This window comes from Trypanosoma equiperdum, assembly GCF_001457755.1.
Source record: "Trypanosoma equiperdum strain OVI genome assembly, contig: ctg_1249, whole genome shotgun sequence".
NCBI classification, from domain to species: Eukaryota; Euglenozoa; class Kinetoplastea; order Trypanosomatida; family Trypanosomatidae; genus Trypanosoma; species Trypanosoma equiperdum.
The window spans coordinates 25,191-43,702 of NW_027123226.1; the positions used below are offsets into that span (position 1 = coordinate 25,191).

The following is an 18,512-nucleotide window of genomic DNA, read 5'->3' on the forward strand; positions in this document are numbered from 1 at the left end:
GCGTTCCACCGTTTGTAGTGTGGTGCGTGACTAAGAACCTGAACATTGGCTCCTCCCACCACTGCAGGAAAGTAAGTAATTCAACTCCAGCCCAACCTGGCCAATTAACCAAACAAGTAAGCATAACGCGCACACGCACCGTGAGGGGGGAAATAATAATATTATCATCGTTAGACAAATAGGCAAAGGGAAAGGCCGAACTGCCGCATCCAGCGATAGTAATGGCTTTCCAAACCGCAACAGCGGCATGACAAATTCAAAACACATACAAACGGTAACTGTTAACGCGAACAAAGACAAATATTATGGTAGACAACGGTAAGTAAGCTTCGGTAAGCAGGTGGAAAAAATACTGAACGGCGGCAGCCGTTATGACAAGTGGGGCTGAAGATGCCTGAGTGTGATGGCTCTTGCCACTGCGCTAACATTTTGAATGGAACTACGCACGATCAGCTGATCTTGAGCTGTACGGTTGGCCCTTGGAATGCGGTGCAGTTGATATAAAGAGAGTTGCCAATTCCCCGACAACGCCGCCGCCCACAACCCCAAACGATGGGTGTGGTTGTCCTTTGGGGCGCCACGGGGCTCCATTTGTTCCAACAAACACATACTTTCCAACCAGCGCCCCGAACCTACACAAGCCTTCAAAACCAAACGGTGTGCTAATGGTGGTAAAATAAGTCTCGGCTCCTCCTCGCGGGCTTTAAAGAAAACAAACAAGGCCTCTTCCCAGCGCTGGGCCGAGACGCAGGCCTGCAGAGTTGCACACACTAAAAGGGGATGGGGCATAGATGTCGAGTCGTTAAGGTACTCCCCCAGAACTCGAATGGAACATTGCCAAGCCGCGCCATCGGCGCACGCAGACAATAATGCGAGACGTGTACGGGATGGCATGCCTTCATGTTTCTCCAAGAGGACGCCACCAATATTTACTGCTGCCTCCCACTGCCCAGACTGCTGGCACATCTCCAACAACTCCCCCATTCCTGTTGTCATGGAGGACTCGCCAGCCTTCTTCATCCAGGACAGCGCGACGAGTGCCTTCTCCCACTGCTTCACTGCGTGAAATGAGCGAATAAGTGTCTGATAGGAATCGCCTTCAATACTGCTTAAAAAGCCTTCTCTGACGGCAGTGTCATATACCTTGATTGCTGTAAGCCACACATTTGCCTCTTCGCACTGTCCTAACAAAAGGCTCACTATGGACTTATCTGGCTTCACGCCAGAGCCAATTGCAAGGTGAAGAATAGAGAGGGACGACCGCCAACTCGGCGACACTGTGATTATGTCCCTAAAGAAATTTTCATCTGAAGGGCAGAAGTCTGCGGCCTCTCGCGTCTTCTCGATAGCCCCTAACATGTAGAAAGCTGTCTGCCATTGTTTCAACCTCACCGTGCGATATACGAGGTCGCCTACAAATCTAGGGTCAACCAAAGAACCCTGCGCAATACCATCAAAAAACATCCTTACAGCCTTCCTCCAGCACCCGCTAGCAGCAAGGTACGGAATCAAAACTCCCAAGGAGTACCGCTCACCCATACCACAGTGTCGCTCCATCGCCTCCGCCACATCGAGTGCCGAGGTCCAACTTCCATGGCGCTCAGCCAACACACGAGTTGCGTGCGGAACGTCAAGCGCCCAACCCCGTGTCTCGCAGAACCGAAGCACCGCAGCGCAATTGTTCGGTTGAAGGAGTGAAGACAAGAACGATGGTGATGGTAAATTTGGTAGTAGCCGTGCAAAGTCAAGTGCGCTACACCAGTCACCAAGCCGTTGAGAGACGTGGCATAGCACCGCAACGGACGGAGAACGCACGTGCGATCTGTCAGCTGCGAGACTCGCCTTGCCTAATGCTACGACATCGCTAAGAAGAGCTGATCGCCCTACGCTGAACCCAGTCGGTTGTGCATCCTCCACTGTCTCACTGAAGATGCGACGAAGTATGCGACAACAGGCATTAATATTCCCCCCAGTAACCTCTGACTCAAGCAATTTCGCAAGCGCCCCCTTTGCCATATACTTCATGAGCAAAAGGCGGGTAACCGCACGTGAGCATGCGGTGATGGATGAGAAAGGAAAAGGGCGGGTAAAAAGGAACAGCTGAACAGTAATAATAAACCTCGAGATGTGCAGAAGGGGGCGAGTGGGAGTGATATGGGAATTCCTCTTCTCGCTTAGCAATTATTAGTCAGGAGAAGCTCTGGCCCCTTAGCTACCACGTGGTGAGCAGCTAAAATGCAAAATGTTCCTAACCCTGCAGAGAGCGTAATGGTAGCGGAAAAAATCGCGCGGAAGAACGACCTTGCAAACAACCCCCAAGACACTATACGTAGCCGACTACATGGACACGCGTTCCTATTGTCATGCTGCAACCGTTTCTCTCACGGTATCCTCCCCTTCTCCATCTTGTAAAGGTGCATCCACCTGCAGATCTTCAGCTTTTAGTTGCGGCACAACCTGTTTAAAGTTGTCATCCACACGCTTCAGAACGCTGTCTATGTTCGTTTCGTACATATCACCCACCTCATCCACGAACCGGCGTACCTTAAGGAGCAATGAATCCTGAAGAAGGTTCTCCTCTTCTGAAAGACCAAGATGCATCCAGAAGGCATCCGTTAGGACGCCCGCTGCTAAATCCTCCGCAGCCCGGGATCCCATTAGGGGAAACAGGCGCATCAGGGGAACTGCCGCATCAGTCCGCCAAAGCTGTCGTGCAGTTTCCGGTGATGTATATACGTACTGCGCTCGGAACTTGATAGCCGGAAACTGAATTTGCTGATCACAAACGGCGACGGCAACCTCCTGCGGCATCGTGGTTGTTGTGAATGAGGCATCCAATCCACTGTGGCGGGCCCAGTATGTTGAGACACCGCTAAGAAAGGAGGGTGTTGTTGCAAACCGACGATACACGTGTCCCCAAAGGGCTCGCTTAAAGTAATTCTCCACCTTAACGTTATTGATACGTTCACCGTAGAAGCGAAAATACGCTGTCACATCGAAAGGTCGTAACTTCTCAACGCAACCGACTCTGGTGTAGTCCGGGGGTATCATGCGGTTTAAAAGCTTTACATCCTTTTTATCCAGGGCAGCCCTTGCGTCTGAGCCCAGAAGCAGTTGGGTGAGGTGTCCCAGTTTGGACTCGATAACTTCACGGGGAAGGTACGCCCGGGCCTTCATCTCGGCGTCCTCGACAGCACCAGCATCTTCTTCCACTAACCTCATCATGCAAGCATAGTCGTACACCTCAAGTCGGGCGACAGGATCGAGCTCACGCCGACCAGGAACGGATGCCGCTCTCTTCGCTGCACCCAGTTGCCTAATTTCAAGTTGGAGGCGGTCGGCAATGGTCGTATTGCAGCCGGCGAGGCACTGCAGGAGCGACGGTTCTGCCATCTTGGGGGCCTTCCCCGAGTCCAACAGCGTCATCTGCCTCTCAATTAGTTCATCAAACAGCTGCCGCCTTACGTAATATATATGTGAGTACCGGAGCAATAGCTCCGCATCACATGAAGCCAAGTCAATTTCGATAAATTCATTTGCCTGTTCCTTCACGCGTTTCCGGCTGCTGTACCACGCAAACACGGGCTGCAATTGTCGAAGGAAACGCTCTTCGACAGCGAGTGTTGGAAGAGTTCCTAGAAACACACGGAACGGTACCGCTGCCAGCTCCCCACAAAGTCCAGGGCATATCGGCATTTCCCCCTCCTTTAGTGGGCCTCTCTGTGTTTGGGCACAGTGGTAAAGGAGGAAAAGTACTAACTGTGCATTTAAAGTAAGTTCAGTTACCCACAATAACGAATAGCGAAGACAAACACAAAAACAAAACAGGGAGAAAGTAAAAAGGTAGTAATTGGCAATTTGAATGAAAGGAAAATGGAGATCTGAATTGTTGGAAAAGAAAGTAGTGGGGGCATGATCGCATAGGAACGAAAACAAAAGCACCGGAAGCTGAGGAAAATGGACCAGAGACAAAAACAAAAAAAGATGGGGGGCCTTTCTCTTCAGGCACATCACATTCTCTCATGTCACCCAATAATCTTGTGAACATAAAGCCGAATCAAAAAGGGGGTAGATGAATGACAAAAAAAAAACGTTAACAACATGGCGGAGACAAGGTTCATACCTAATTCCTTCCCCGTTATACCAACAACATCATTAAAATATTCACCAACTTGCACTTTTCCCATTAAACAAAAGAAAATGGTTCCTTTTCATTTCACTGTTACTGCAGGCACAAAGAAAAAAAAGAAAAGGGCTAAGATTGGAGCCATAAACAAACGTACACACATACAACCTCTTCAAGAATCCTTCTTGCGTGGAGCGGATTTCATCCGCATCATTTCGATAACGCTACTGACAGCAGCAAACCACCCACCATAGATGACGTTCGTTAGGCGTTCCACAAATGTAAAGGAAGCTTCACTAATGGGATATTGCAAAACGGGAGGAATAACAGTCTTCACTCCTGGTATCCGGTCTGTGGTGGAAGCCCGAACAACACAGTTCCCACGCAGTCCCTCCACTCCCGCAAATCGATCAAACCCACTTATCTTTACTCCACCAAAAGGAAGGGACTGACAAAGATAATTTATGCCAAAATCGTTCACGTTCGTCATGCCAGTTACAAGCTGATCCGCGATATGTTTTGCTCGTTCAATGTCACTTGAAAAAACGCTAGACCCCAACCCATACTCACACGCGTTCACTAACTCTACGGCTTCGGCATCAGTCTTGAATTTCATCATCACAAGAACTGGACCAAAAACTTCTTCGCGGGCAATTGGCACAGAAGGAGTCACGTTCGTAAGAATTGTTGGAGGGAAGAAGCTAGTGCCACCTTTTCCACCACACACGAGAGTGGCCCCCGCATCAACGGAATCGTCAACAAGTTTCTGTATCTTCCGAACGGCATCCTCCCCCATAGTCATCGCTCCCAAGTCATAGAGGCCAACTGATGCCGGTCCTTGCGTAAGTGCCCGTACCCGCTTCTCCAGTATTGTCAGCAGCCGGTCATGGATAGACTCTTGCACGATAACGCGCTCCAAACCCACGCAGTTCTGCCCACAATTTTGAAAAGTTCCACGCATAATAATTGGCACTACATGTTCAAGGTCTGCATCGTCACAAACGATGGCGGGATCTTTCCCCCCCAGTTCCAGTACGACAGGTGTAAGTGTCTGAGCCGCGCTCCGCATCACAATTTTCCCCACAGCTGGGGAACCAATAAAAGTTAATTTGTCCACTGAATTTACTAGAGCCTCACCTGTTTCGGCAAAGCCAACCACAAATGACACAAGGTGAGGAGAGTAACCGAGTTCCTTTATCCCCTCCTGTACGATAGACAGATAATACGACGCGTAGTAAGAAGAGTATTCAGATATTTTGCCTACAAACGCATTACCCGCGAAGAGCGCAGATATCATCGGACCATATATGTTGTGAAACGGATAGTTCCACGAAACGATTGCACCCATAACCCCAAACGGAACGTAATTCACCGCTGCCCGCTTGTGGAAAGTAATGAGGCCCACGTCCCGAACTTCCTCAGCCAGTGCCTCTTCACCGTGCGCGGCCGTCCAACGCAGCTTCTCAAGTGTTGTGAGTATCTCGCCAAGTGAACCGTCCATCATTGTTTTTCCGCATTCTACACTGGTAGTTTCGCAGATGAGAGCTTGATTTTCCAAAATGTACTCCATCAAACTATACAATAACTGCCGCCGTGTTGAAAAGGAAGTTTTCGCCCACTCGCGCTGAGCCACACGAGCGCGGGCAACGGCCTCCTGCACTTCCGCCGGTGAGTTGACAGTCACCAAACCAATCTGTGTGTTGGTTCCCTTATCGTAACAACATATGGTACCTGGGGGGCCGGCACGAGGTGTGAGGGGTTGAGTAGACGGTTGATTATCAAACTTAACCTGTGGTGGGGGCACACTGATGTGCGGAGCATAATACCGGTCCTTGGCATGAAGTAGTGATGTGTACAGAGCATGGAGTAGACCGAATTTGCTCTCAAGAAACAAAAAGAAGAAAAGGCAACAGAGACCGCCGCCGGAAAAAGGATCCAGTAAGGCAGATACACCTTCCATTGCTCTCCCCGCTTGTACTGTGTCACCGGCACCACGATGAAGTCTTTATTTTTTTTCTTTGTGTCCCCAACTAACACGTTTGTTTTTGTACGTGCAACGGGAACTAATTTGTCCCAATCGGTGACTCCTCCCGTTAATATATGCCGAACAAAGACGTATTGGCTATTTTCCAAATAAACTTGCGAAGGGGGCAAGAAGAAAAAAAACACAAGAGAAAAAGTGCAAACAAGTTTTGAAAAGAGCCAGAATTCCACACAGTCGGTGAAAGTCAAGCAATTAGGAAGCAGGAAACCCCGATAATTGCAAAAAATTACTGGGAGAACGTTACCACAACACTCAAAATGACCAAAGCAACCAGCCCGAAACACACCAATAGAAAACGACAATTTTCTGAGAAACAAGTTGCGACCTCAAATGCTAAGGCAGTTCACCTGCACAGCGTCATAACAGCTCCCACAACCGCCCCAAAACGCAAGCAAGTGCGTCGCGTACCTCACGAAACAAAAAAAAACACAACCAAACAGTCCTGATGCCGCCCGATAGACAAAGCGGGAAGCTACACGAGTTTTGGGGTCCTCCAAAGCGCCTAACCACTGTATAACAAGGCATTCGGAACAAAGCGGGAGATGTTCCGTGTTTTTTCCTCGCGATTTTTTCCCAAACGCAAACACATATAGGCTAGAGTGGTTTCCTTTTAATCGCGCCTTCCTCTATCTTCGCCACAGACATCAGTTTCCCAAACACACACACACAAACCAAAATGTCAACACACGCCCAATCTGCAGGTAACATCACCGGTATCACACACACTTTAACACGCGCAAACGCGAAACACAGACCATAGAGAATAAATAAACAAATAGAGGCCAGCGTCAGATTTGCGAACCCAACAGTAGGGGGCCAAGAGCCATAGAAACAGCAGGTCACACCGCACCTCTTTCGCAGAGCCATCGTAAGCGATGGAGAGAAATAATCAACAAAAGATGAAAAAAAAAAAGAAGACAATGAAAACCACGACTCGTTGCACTCCGGAAAGAATAAGTGGTTTAAAAACAAGAAGAATGTGAAGAAGAAGAAGAACGGTCGTTTCTACCGTTCCTGCACTTGCCTTCCACGTGCTTATACATTTACTCGCTGCAACTACAATTAGCAAAACAAAAAGGGAGGCACCCGCTATTTGTGCAGTGACTTCGGCGCCTTACCACACGTAGAATCACATACCTTTCGTTGCTGTGGCAACCACCTCCTTTCGCTTATGGATGTTACACGTGCTTTTATGACTTCTCCTAACACTTTTTTCTCTTTAAATCGACCCCTTACGTGTCCGTGAATGCACTCACTACGCATTGTTATGAGCATACGGGTCTTTTACCTTAGTTTCATTGCCTTACATTTCTTCCTCCCATCTCCCTCTGGGATGTCACTGTAGTATATAGAGTCTTAATCAACTAGTCGGAGTTACTGATAGTGCTGAATCTCTTTCCATATATTCCTCCGCAGTTGTGCCTCGGATATCTCCGCATGCAAGTCAAACGAGAAATCAACCTTCTCAGGAATTGTGCATTTGGACTCGCCTTCGGCGCCAACATCAGAGAAAAAAGGATGACGCAACGCCTCTGCCGCTGTGATGCGAGTGTTTGGATCAAATGCAAGGAGCTTTGTGACTAAATCAATCCCCTCCCGTGGCATGGTGGACATCACGCTTGATATCGGCCGGCGACCTTGGTATTTTCTCACAATCTCATTCATGAAGGTCGTAGTTCCCGGACACGACCCACGTGCAAAGTCCCAATTCGTCACAGCAACACTAGAAACTACCAACTGCATTTGATGGATGTAATCGCGACCCCCAAATAGGGGACGTTTCAGCACAAACTCACAAATGATGCAGCCTATCGCCCATAAGTCAATAGGAAGGCTATACCGACACATAAGCAATAGCTCGGGAGGACGATACCAACGCGTGACTACGTAATCCGTGAGATCAACTGGTTCCTGTAAGTCCAGCACCCCAGCACGCGCGAGACCGAAGTCACAAACTACGGCATTTTCATTCTCCGCATCATCATTTAATAAAATGTTACTTGGTTTAAGGTCACGGTGTATAATCCCCATGAAGTGCATATCGGCGATACACCGGAGGACACGGACCATGATCCTCTGTAGCGCCTTTATGTCCACTGTTTTTGTCGCATGAATGGCTGAGTGAAGATCCGTATCATATAAGTCTGTGACAATGTATAAATCCCGGAAACTGCTGATCCTTTGCCGTGGAGGCAAAATCCGTGTTAGATTCAGGATGTTGCGGCAGCGGTGTTCCCTCAGCAGACGGTGAATAACGATTTCGCGCCAAATGCGGCGGCCGTCAATCAAGTCCTCAAAAACATGACCCACACGCTTAATCGCCACATCACGGAAATTGGTATTATCGAACGCTGAGCAAACAACGCCATAAGCTCCATAACCCACGACCGACGTTAAAGTGTATCGGTTCTCAACCTCAAACGTCTGTTCGCGAACGCGGTACGTTCTCCACCCCCTCTCTGTGGTAAGCAGATGTACATTGTTGTTGTTTGAGGAGCCATTTGCTGTTACCATTACACGCGCTAACACAGGAGTAAACAAACAGAAAAAATCAAACACGCAGCAAACCTGTACCTCACCCAAATATGTATTAGTCGACGCCCTACCACACCTCGCCTCACTCTAACTGCGCAATATTGATTCACCTTCAGACGGGGCAGTCCTTTCGTTAAAAAAAATTAATATATGCTTGTCTGTAAATATATATGAAAAGGATAAACCCCTACAAAATAATAAAACAGTGTAAAAGAGGGATGAAAGATACAGGTTAGCAGTTTATTACATATATTCGCATATACACATAAACATGTATCACCTTGTCCAGAGGAAAGGAGAAACTGTTTCAACTTGTGAGCATTCCCCTTCCCTTCATGAAGTTTACAACACATATTAGGTCCACACGCAGCCCAGAAAGAGTGGCACCTTTGGGGTCATGCAAGAACCATTTACAGTATATTAGTATAAGAATAACGACGTTATAAAGATGCTCGTCAAGGCGTAGTGGAAAAAAAAAGCGACATAAAGTCACGACCGGTACCTTTCTAAGGAGGCAAATCGCCGGTAGTCTCCCCTCGGAGACAGAGGCTGCCCAGCACCTCCTGCGCTCCTCTGCGACGAGAAGAGCATTGGAAACTCAGAATGGGCAGCATTTCCATGAGCAGCCGTAATAGACCTAATCCTTGACAGAAGATTGTCGAGCTCTTGCTCCTGATGTGCATGGGGAGTTTCAACAGCTCTGCTGAAAACTTTTTCCTGAGATCCGTGACATGGTGTGGCACCCCTAAGTCTTTCGCATTCCTGCAGTGCGACGTCTCGTTCTTCAGTCCTTCTTCTAAGCTCTCTCTGCCATTCTAGTTCTCGACACTGGAACTCTCTTACCCTCCCTAGGTTCCCCTCGCTAGTTTCAACCAAGCACCTTTGTAGCTCACTTAATTTGGCCTGCATAGCTGATAACTCACGTTGAGTTGCCACCACCGTCCGTTCCCCCACCCAGTTTTCATTCCCCTTGGAGTTCTGCGAGTCAAGCCCGCCAGTACCTTCGCAAAAGAGCGACTCAGCGCGCTCACTTGTTGCCACGGGAGTAGTTGCCGCTAGACTCTCCGCCAGAGACAAGTTTTTCTTCTCTTCCTCTGCACGCCGTTCCGCCGCTCTAAATCTATGGATTGTGTCTTCCGCTTCTTCCAGTTTCTTTCTGAGTTGATTCACTTCACACTGCGATTCCTCTAATCTGCGGGCAACACTTTGTGTATCGCTAACTGTCTCCGCTTCAGCAGAGCTAACAACCACAGCAGTATCATTATCTTCCACACCTTTCAACGAAGGAGCTGAGGGGTGCACCACCTCCACTGCTACGGGCGGTGTCGCATGTGCCGATGACTCCTCCTCAACGTGTAACTCGGTTGAAACAGCACCGACAGCGGAAGAAAATTCCCTCACAGCGTCGCGTATAGCCATCGCCTCGTTCAGCAACGACATCTCCCGCTCGGTTGTGTGAAGTCCACTTAAAAGCACCCATATGTTTGAACACACAGAACCCAGCATGGAGGCAACCAGTGAGGTAGACAGTTGCTCAACCGCAACGATTGTCACCATTCGTCGCTCATGCCTCAGCGAAACTAAAAAAATTTGTTCCATGTCATTTGCAGTGGAGAGCAGAGAAGGCATCGACTCACTATCAAAAAGTTTGCACACCACGGATCCCTCCTCGGAGGCAAACATCATACACTGCAGTGGCACATCTATGGAGAACAGTGGCTGAGGGATCATATCGATGAGGCAAGCGATCATAATCTCCTTGAAGCGCCCCACACCTGCGATTACGTGCAGGTGATGGGGGAAGTTCGGTCCTTCTCGAATACAGCGGGCAATGGCAGCAGCTACGCAATGGGGCGTGCAGTGGTTCATGACAGAGTCAACACGATTCGCGTTGTCTCCCAACACCGCTCTCAGCAAACTTTCTGACCCGCACTCTGTTTCGCATCCGTACTGCTGCGGAAAGAAGCAGGCAGCAACGTTACAGCGGCTCATCCTACTGAGTAAAGAACCCTACGTAGCCTAAAAACAGCAGGTACAGTGGAAAGTGTATGTTTCTGTTCATAGTTGGAAAAAAAAAACACTGCAGTGTCATGTCCCAGTTTCTGTAACATCAACGAAAGGAAAGAACACATAGAGGGAAACGAAGACATCCCCAGACGAGACGGGAGGCTGCACTATCATGTGCGTTCTTCCCTCACTACCCAGACCAAGTATTTGTCAAGGGCAAGCAATGACTAGAGCGTAACCTGCGCCCTCTCAAGCCACACACACGACAATACGGAAGCGTAACGATGGCACTTGAAGCGCTTCACCTCACGTCCAGAAAATACATATGATCCGGTGGAGGCCCCAGGAAGGCTTTCCAGAGAGAGTCTTTTAGAGCAGTCATCAATTCTTCCTTAAAGGTGTCCGTCTGTAGACCGTCTAAGGCGGCATCCCCAAGGAAACGCAAGACGGGAGTAGGATATACTTGAGGATCTGCAATGACATCTCTCCCAATATCCTTTGCCATACTAACGAGTTCATCCGCCACCCATGAATCACAAATAAGGTCCTCAACGACAAATTTCCGTAGAGCCCGTACGGTCTGCTCATTTGCAGTGAATTCGGTGATCGCGTAGGCCTTCAGATGATTTATAAATGACGGGTGCGTACTCACATCCTTTACGAAGCTGACAAGCCGTCCGAGTGAATCTTCATTACGAACAAGAACGTTGTCAACCACTTCACTAGAAAGCGCTACTGCTGCTAGACGTAAAAGTTCCCTATTCTTCTCAGCTTGCTGTCCCAACACTTCCCACCGCTTGCGCAACAGACCTGCAGCACCGAAAACACCAACAGAAGAAAGGGCCAACTTCATCAGTGAAACCATCGCAGCAGTAAAGGAGGCGACCCTTCACAGGCCTGTCCCTTGACGCGATATCAAGTAAGTCACGTGCGAACAGGAGAGGAAATAGAGAAAAAGGAGTGAAAAAAATGAAACAGAAAAGCAATAAACACATATGTATACGAATGTCCATACAGACGATTGAGCGGCAACATGGCACGGCAACGTGTAGACACCGCGACAATTTTTTTTCTGTTCACGCTTGGTCCTCCTTCGACACAGAGCTACGGCGGCGTAACACCAACTAGTCGATGAGGGGGGGAAGAAGAAAAAGAAAAGCAACCGCCATTCCCGAGCAAATGGCTACACGCCGACACGCGAACACCTACACTTTTTGTGGCACACCGATGCTAAACGCATGGAAATTCTTCGGGTTGTAATCTCCGCTCCTAAACAGCACGCCGCCAGCGGCGGAGCCGTAGTAAGATGCCCATACTGTCGTTTCCGCCTTTCCTAACGAGCCCTTCTCGACGCAGCTGGCGCAATTATTATTAACACCATTACCAATACAAAAAGCATCAGACGAAAGGAGGCACTGGTTTCGTTCGCACGTGGGAAAGAAACCGGTATCAGTTGGGTAGGAAGCATTACCCGCGTATGTGTATAGTCCCTGCTTCATGGAGAGATTAAGAATGAGAAATTTCGCAACCGCTAAACTGTCACTTTTGCATTTATCCGATGTTGTTGCATACAAGACTGAGTTGGAAAGGTCCCCTGTACGATTTCCACTCTCACCCTGTCCGTATACACTGATCGTGTAACTGGATCCCACTGTTTTGTTTACTAGTGATGGAAACAATCCAGTCAGACGAAAAGCCTGCACTTCATCCACAATAGGGCAGAACCCCAAGGCACTGATATTACCGGACGCCGAATCCCGCACACCAACACGGAGATCCATTCTCTGGGCACCGTTGCATGGTTTACCTCCATCCCACGGCTGACATGCGCTGCCGCTAGTGCAGTTATTCGCTTCTGAAACCACTGCGGTGGTAGTGAAAACACACACAACAACAAGCACTTCAGCAAACCACATAACTGAGAGTAGCCAAGAAAAAGAAACTGTACGCGAAAGACGAAAAAGAAAACGGACATAAGTAAATCGATGAAAAGTACACAGTAGTAAACCCCGAGAGATAAGTATTTTCGTTTTTACAAAAAAAAAAAAACAGCAACGGGAGTTACTTCACCAAAAGGTGCAGGAAGCGGGAATGCACGACACGTAGCGAGACGAAAACTTCAACGTAGCCCCATCAGCCTCTCGGAAGGGGCACTGCCTAAACTCACACACGACAATAACCACGAAATAACAAAGGTGAAAAGAAAAAAAACGCACACAATCCTCATCACAGTTCTCCTACCCAGAAACAATTGCAGTCACATTCACACACGAAGAAAATGCAGATCCTCCCCAGACAAATACACACACACACACACACGTCGTCAGGGGCCTATAACACAAACAACACCGCATCACTGCGCATATTCCTCTCCCTACACCAGTGTTGCATATCTTGCACGAACGAAAGGTGAGTTTTGCTAGTTTCAAAAAAGCTTCTATAAACAACACTATGCAAAGATTTCGCTTAAAAAAAGTTCGCCCATGAGCACGTACATTCTTGGACTAAGCAATAGGATATCAACACCACCGAAAGTGGAAACAGGACTAGTTAGGACAAGCAAACGTGTGTGCACATCATTCCACATTTCTATGGAGTCGAGTTTGTTTCATCTCCCGGCATCATACCACTGGCAGTATTCTCAATTTTGCTCACAGCATACTTAATATTGCCAACAAACTTGCCGCCGGCAAATTTCCTGAAACCCATTGGATCCATACCACCACTGAGCAGCGGCTGCCTCTCGAGGTCCGTCCCTTGGTATGAAGTCCATACCTGAATGCTCGCCCCCTCAATATCATCAGGGGTATTATAACAAGCTCCGCAATTTTTCATCCCACGGATGGGGCCAACACATGGACTTGTGGGTGAGAAAATACAATGGTCCGACTCGTCACATGTAGGACGGAATCCTACCATCGCCGGTTGCACAGATTCCATCGGTGAGCCGGTGCCTGAGGAATTCCCTGAAGGAATACCCGATTCACTGTCGTCTGGCTCCTTGGTGTCTGCGTCACTTGAAATGTAATTGAACTTCCCATCGTGCATCCCGATAGTAAGTATGACCATGTTGACTATAGCCACCGAATCCGGGGAGTTACACAACCCAATGTCCCGCATGGCAATCACCACTGTCGAATTGGAGACGTCCCTCTCCGGGTATTCTTTTTGGCCTGACCTGCCGAAGCCGAACACAGAAAGGTACCGGGGTGCTGGGTTAGGCGTGATAGAAGCTTGTCCGGAGGAACTAGTCTTCTGGAGAAGACTCGATACCCTCCCAGCTCCCTTAAGCGTAAATACCTGTAGCTCGTCAACAATAGGACAGAAGGCATACACTGCACGCTTTTGGTTTGTCGAAGGTGCCTCCGTATCCCCTTGCGGAAGGTCTAACATGAACCGAAGATTTATCCGTCCACCCCGCTGACATCGCGTTGCGCTGCTGTTTTCCAACCAAGGGAAACAGGCCTGCTTTGGGCCACAACCCGTCCCACCCGTCGCACCAACGCCAAAAAAAACACCCGACGCTGTGCAAATAGCGAGGGCTACGAAAAAAACGAACATGAAGCTTCAGCAATCGCCCTTACGCACGCCCTGCTGAAAGGAGCGTGCATAAATAAGTATATGCGAGAGACATTCAATGACAAGATAAAGGTGAAAACGGCAAAGCGAGTTAAAGTGACAAAATAACCCAACAAGAAACAGTCAAAGTATGAAGGCTACAAACGTGTCAGCGCCGGAAACTGCGTTTACCGTATATTCTGGGGTAGAAGGAAATAGTGCACCATTGACAGAAAGGGCACGTCTTGTACAACACACATCTGTTTCACCAGCGCACAGAATAAAAGAAGCTACCAACACAAGGAACCCGCTACGCCCATGAATGGCAATAACGGAAACCGATACCGCGCAGCACATTAGTGTGTCACAGACGAGAACAAGACATCCCGCACCTTCCCCAACAACCACAAAGAGTTTCTACTACACCTACTGCTAAAGTATGAGCTATGCTCCGCATTTAAAATACCCCCTCCCCTCATAAAGAAAAACGGCAATAAAAGGTAACCCATTCAACTCGTCACGTGCTCCAACAGATCCCCCAGAAAGCGGCTGCTGTGGATTCGAACGCTATATCATAAAAACACTTATACTTTCTATCGTACAACGTAAAACACCTAACAATGAACGAAATACCAAATGGACATATCTTCCGACGCCTATGAGTCCACTATATACCATTTCCACTACAGACTCTACCACTATCTCTTCGGGAGAGACGAACACGAACTTTCAAACTTATCTACCACAGATATCATCACAATCGATGTCATTGATAGACGACACCACGTGCTTTCCTCAATGAACTGCAGCACTACTATTTCCACCCTCTCTACCACAAGAATGGTCTGCACTGCTACTACTAGTACTAGATCCAGCATAAGCGGGATGCACCTCATACTTGTGGTGAGGATGCTTCCATCGGTGTCGCTCAGGGTTGAACACGGCTCGATACACATGTGGATCTGGCTCCCTTCCGTCTTGAAATGGCCGATCACGCAACACTCCACCAACGTCACGTATAGGTTGCATCAAATCATCAGCGGCCTCGGGGGTAGTTGCAATCTTTTGTTCCTCTTCCCTCCAATCATCATCATTGTCCTCATCAGTAGACATATTAATAAATTTAAGGCGACACCATTTGCAGCAAACGACCTCACCACGAGGGCATTTAATAAAAATCTTTGGATGCTGCAAAATATAATGTGAGTGGCCCTGGCACCATATGTGATGACGATAAACAGGAACAGGAGGTATCTCACACACTATACCGCCGCGATTATACCAATTCAATTGAGGTGTACGTCGACCTGGTCCCAAAATACCTGGATGAAGGGAAGCTAGCTCATGTACATGTGTATTCCATCCATACTTTGGGTCTTTTGGGTGTGTAAATACCAATTGTTTCTGATTCGTAACGCGGCTCGCATACTCCAGAGGCATGTATACCGGGGGCCCGTAATGACCCGTATTGTTAGAAAATGTCAGAAACAAAAAAGACCGCTTCATTACACTACAATGCAAACTAAAAAGATGTAATTTTTTTTTTTAAATACAGAAACACAAATGAAAACAGCAAAAAAAACAAAAAAACTCAACATTACAATGTAAAAAGAAAGATCCAGGCATAAACCTTGCTCAATTATGCATCCATTTCCCCTTAACTGTGTTCACCATTCCACACAATTCATATATTTTCCCCAATTTTCACTTACTCCCACTACCCTAGAATATTATTCCTTTAGGTACATAAAAATCAAATCCCTTACGTTTTGTAGCATTCTCTCCCCCTCCACACATTACTGCTTAAATATCAAAGACGCAAAAGTGCTCATCGGATGTTCCATTCTACACATAGGGGCTTTGCCATCCCTCCTTGTCCGTCACACATATATTCTTAATCTGGTCTGCTAAGACAGTTTGTCGTAGCAATTGGTCATTCGAAACCAAAGTGCATTACAAAACAAGAGTACGGGTGGTCATAGTGCTAAATGCAGGGCTCTTACACCCGCACCACACGCCAAGCGCGTAGGGAGCGAGAACATCACTTATAGCTTTGCTGCACGGTCCCGAGCGGCCATGTGGCGGACAAGATCCACCACACGGTGGGAATAACCCCACTCGTTATCGTACCACGAGACAATCTTGAAGAAGCGACGTTCGTTGGGGAGGTTGTTCTGCAGGGTCGCCTTGGAGTCGTAAATGGAGCTGCGGCTGTCGCTGATGAAGTCGGCACTGACGAGCTCCTCATCGGTGTAACCGAGAATGTTCTTCATGTATGTCTTGGAGGCGCGCTTCAGGGCAGCGTCGATCTCCTTGATGCTCGTGTCGCGCGTCGCAATGAAGGTAAGGTCCACCACAGAGACATCAGCCGTGGGAACACGGAAGGCCATACCCGTAAGCTTGCCCTGAGTGCTCGGGATCACCATGCCGACGGCTTTGGCGGCACCAGTGGTGCTTGGGATGATGTTCAGGGCTGCAGCGCGACCACCACGCCAGTCCTTGACGGAAACACCATCAACGGTCTTTTGTGTGGCTGTGTACGAGTGAACAGTGGTCATGAGGCCAGTGGAGATGCCGAAGCCCTCCTTCACCAACACGTGCACGAGTGGGGCGAGGCAATTAGTTGTGCATGAGGCGTTCGACACCACATGGTGTTCACGAGGGTTGTAGTCGTTGTGGTTCACGCCCATCACGAACGTCTTGGCGCCACCAGAGGCGGGGGCACTGATGACAACCTTGCGAGCACCACCACGGAGGTGACCCTCGGCAGCAGATTTCACTGTGAAGAGGCCAGTTGACTCAATCACATACTCCACACCAAGCTTTCCCCATGGGAGGTCCGCAGGGTTCCGCTGCGCTTTCACGCAAAGGATGCGGTGGCCGTTGACGACGAGAGTATCATCCTTCGCGACGGATGGCTTGCTCTTCGTAGTCGACACAGAGTGCTTGAACTTGCCGTGCACGGAGTCGTACTTCATCTGATAGGCGAAGTAGCGAGCGTCCGTGTTCATGTCCACAACAGCAACGACATCAATCTCATTCCCGAGGAGGCCGTCGTCGCACAGTGCCTGGAACACCATGCGACCAATACGGCCGAAACCATTGATGCCAACTTTAATAGTCATATTCAAATTTGTTGTTAGTCTTTTACTTGTTTGATTAGCTCGGATAAATTCTGCACCGCAAAAAGAAAGGCAGATACACGGGAAATAGGGAACGGTCAAAAAGGATGAAAAAAACAACGCGACACTCATGGCAGGAGGGAGACGCAGAACAAAAACAACCACTCAACGTGCAGTCAGAGACTTCATACAGACATATATGCGTGGACGCGTTTGTAAACTTGTACCGTCGCGGTACCTCACGAACATTCTGCTATCAACGGGTGACACTACTGAGGCGGAAGGCTTAGGTTGACGCCCCCCGCAACGGCGCGGGCGGACGATATGAGGGTTGCAAGACTAGCGTACTCGTCATCTGTGGGGGCAGCCATAGCGGAAACCCTCCACAGCTTCTGCAGTGTGGGAAACCGTTCCTTGTGATGCGCACACGCCCCATCAACCACTGAACCAGCAGTGGAACTACTGAGTTGACTTCCACGCTTACTATGGATGCCATCCAGAGGCGCGAGGTGGGCAGTCACAGCATGTCCCCCCGGTGGCCTTACACTAATTGAAGGTTCTAACTTTGCGCAAGCGTTCGGCAGTTGACGCAGCATACGATCGTTCATGAGTGTCTTCTGCAGCCCAATAGACCTGAGAGCGGGCATACAGTCCATAAAGCGAAGCAAGTAGAATCCCGCCTTGTTGGAGAGCGGATTGTTCGACAGGTCAAGAGAGACGAGTAGTGGGGAGTGCTCCACCAGTGTCTCACATATTCGGACGACGCTGTCATCCGTTAGGTAATTCTGGGACAGGTTCAGCACCTGTAAACCAGAGCAGTGTCGAAGCACCGCATTCACCAGCGGCTGAATGTCATTCCTCCCTAGTAAACTCCGCGAGAAATCGAGTTTTTTCAACGCGCTTAAACCCTCTACCGTCTCCAATAGGTTTTTCACTATGAAATCATTAGATTAGGGGAAAGCAAATAGTCACGTTTCTACACATCCAACCTTCGAAACCGATGAGGTTATCCCTACATTATAACTGTAAAAGCACAAGAGGCGCATATGCACACGCACAAAGCTGAAGACACGGTTCCCGAGCATAGGAAAGAAAGATCCAGGCATAAACCTTGCTCAAT

General features: G+C 48.6%; 9 protein-coding genes and 2 pseudogenes across 11 annotated transcripts in view; all 11 read right to left on the reverse strand.

The window, feature by feature from the left end:
* Positions 1-369: 369 nt before the first annotated feature.
* TEOVI_000560300 (uncharacterized protein) lies at positions 370-2,025 on the reverse strand (the record flags this gene model as incomplete). Its single annotated transcript, XM_067220825.1, has 1 exon — positions 370-2,025. The coding sequence occupies one exon, from the start codon at positions 2,023-2,025 to the stop codon at positions 370-372; it is 1,656 nt and encodes a 551-aa protein (XP_067076926.1).
* A 336-nt stretch (positions 2,026-2,361) lies between these two features.
* Positions 2,362-3,696, reverse strand: TEOVI_000560400 (uncharacterized protein; the record flags this gene model as incomplete). Its single annotated transcript, XM_067220826.1, has 1 exon — positions 2,362-3,696. One exon carries the CDS (start codon positions 3,694-3,696, stop codon positions 2,362-2,364), a length of 1,335 nt encoding a protein of 444 aa, XP_067076927.1.
* A 602-nt stretch (positions 3,697-4,298) lies between these two features.
* Positions 4,299-6,086, reverse strand: TEOVI_000560500 (aldehyde dehydrogenase, putative; the record flags this gene model as incomplete). The annotated part of the gene is made up of 1 exon (XM_067220827.1): positions 4,299-6,086. One exon carries the CDS (start codon positions 6,084-6,086, stop codon positions 4,299-4,301), a length of 1,788 nt encoding a protein of 595 aa, XP_067076928.1.
* Positions 6,087-7,544: 1,458 nt separating this feature from the next.
* Positions 7,545-8,684, reverse strand: TEOVI_000560600 (mitogen-activated protein kinase 5; the record flags this gene model as incomplete). The annotated part of the gene is made up of 1 exon (XM_067220828.1): positions 7,545-8,684. One exon carries the CDS (start codon positions 8,682-8,684, stop codon positions 7,545-7,547), a length of 1,140 nt encoding a protein of 379 aa, XP_067076929.1.
* Positions 8,685-9,194: 510 nt separating this feature from the next.
* On the reverse strand, positions 9,195-10,697 carry TEOVI_000560700 (uncharacterized protein; the record flags this gene model as incomplete). The annotated part of the gene is made up of 1 exon (XM_067220829.1): positions 9,195-10,697. The coding sequence occupies one exon, from the start codon at positions 10,695-10,697 to the stop codon at positions 9,195-9,197; it is 1,503 nt and encodes a 500-aa protein (XP_067076930.1).
* A 316-nt stretch (positions 10,698-11,013) lies between these two features.
* TEOVI_000560800 (uncharacterized protein) lies at positions 11,014-11,577 on the reverse strand (the record flags this gene model as incomplete). The annotated part of the gene is made up of 1 exon (XM_067220830.1): positions 11,014-11,577. The coding sequence occupies one exon, from the start codon at positions 11,575-11,577 to the stop codon at positions 11,014-11,016; it is 564 nt and encodes a 187-aa protein (XP_067076931.1).
* A 340-nt stretch (positions 11,578-11,917) lies between these two features.
* On the reverse strand, positions 11,918-12,628 carry TEOVI_000560900:pseudogene (annotated as a pseudogene). Its single transcript has one exon. A coding segment is annotated over exon 1 (711 nt).
* Positions 12,629-13,301: 673 nt separating this feature from the next.
* On the reverse strand, positions 13,302-14,273 carry TEOVI_000561000 (uncharacterized protein; the record flags this gene model as incomplete). The annotated part of the gene is made up of 1 exon (XM_067220831.1): positions 13,302-14,273. One exon carries the CDS (start codon positions 14,271-14,273, stop codon positions 13,302-13,304), a length of 972 nt encoding a protein of 323 aa, XP_067076932.1.
* A 792-nt stretch (positions 14,274-15,065) lies between these two features.
* TEOVI_000561100 (uncharacterized protein) lies at positions 15,066-15,776 on the reverse strand (the record flags this gene model as incomplete). The annotated part of the gene is made up of 1 exon (XM_067220832.1): positions 15,066-15,776. One exon carries the CDS (start codon positions 15,774-15,776, stop codon positions 15,066-15,068), a length of 711 nt encoding a protein of 236 aa, XP_067076933.1.
* A 539-nt stretch (positions 15,777-16,315) lies between these two features.
* Positions 16,316-17,395, reverse strand: TEOVI_000561200 (glyceraldehyde 3-phosphate dehydrogenase, glycosomal; the record flags this gene model as incomplete). Its single annotated transcript, XM_067220833.1, has 1 exon — positions 16,316-17,395. One exon carries the CDS (start codon positions 17,393-17,395, stop codon positions 16,316-16,318), a length of 1,080 nt encoding a protein of 359 aa, XP_067076934.1.
* Positions 17,396-17,661: 266 nt separating this feature from the next.
* TEOVI_000561300:pseudogene overlaps positions 17,662-18,512 on the reverse strand; it is a 950-nt pseudogene continuing 99 nt past the window's right edge. Inside the window, exon 2 of the mRNA in view lies at positions 17,662-18,312. Coding sequence covers positions 17,662-18,312 — 651 coding nt within the window. The remainder of the gene's footprint in view (positions 18,313-18,512) is intronic.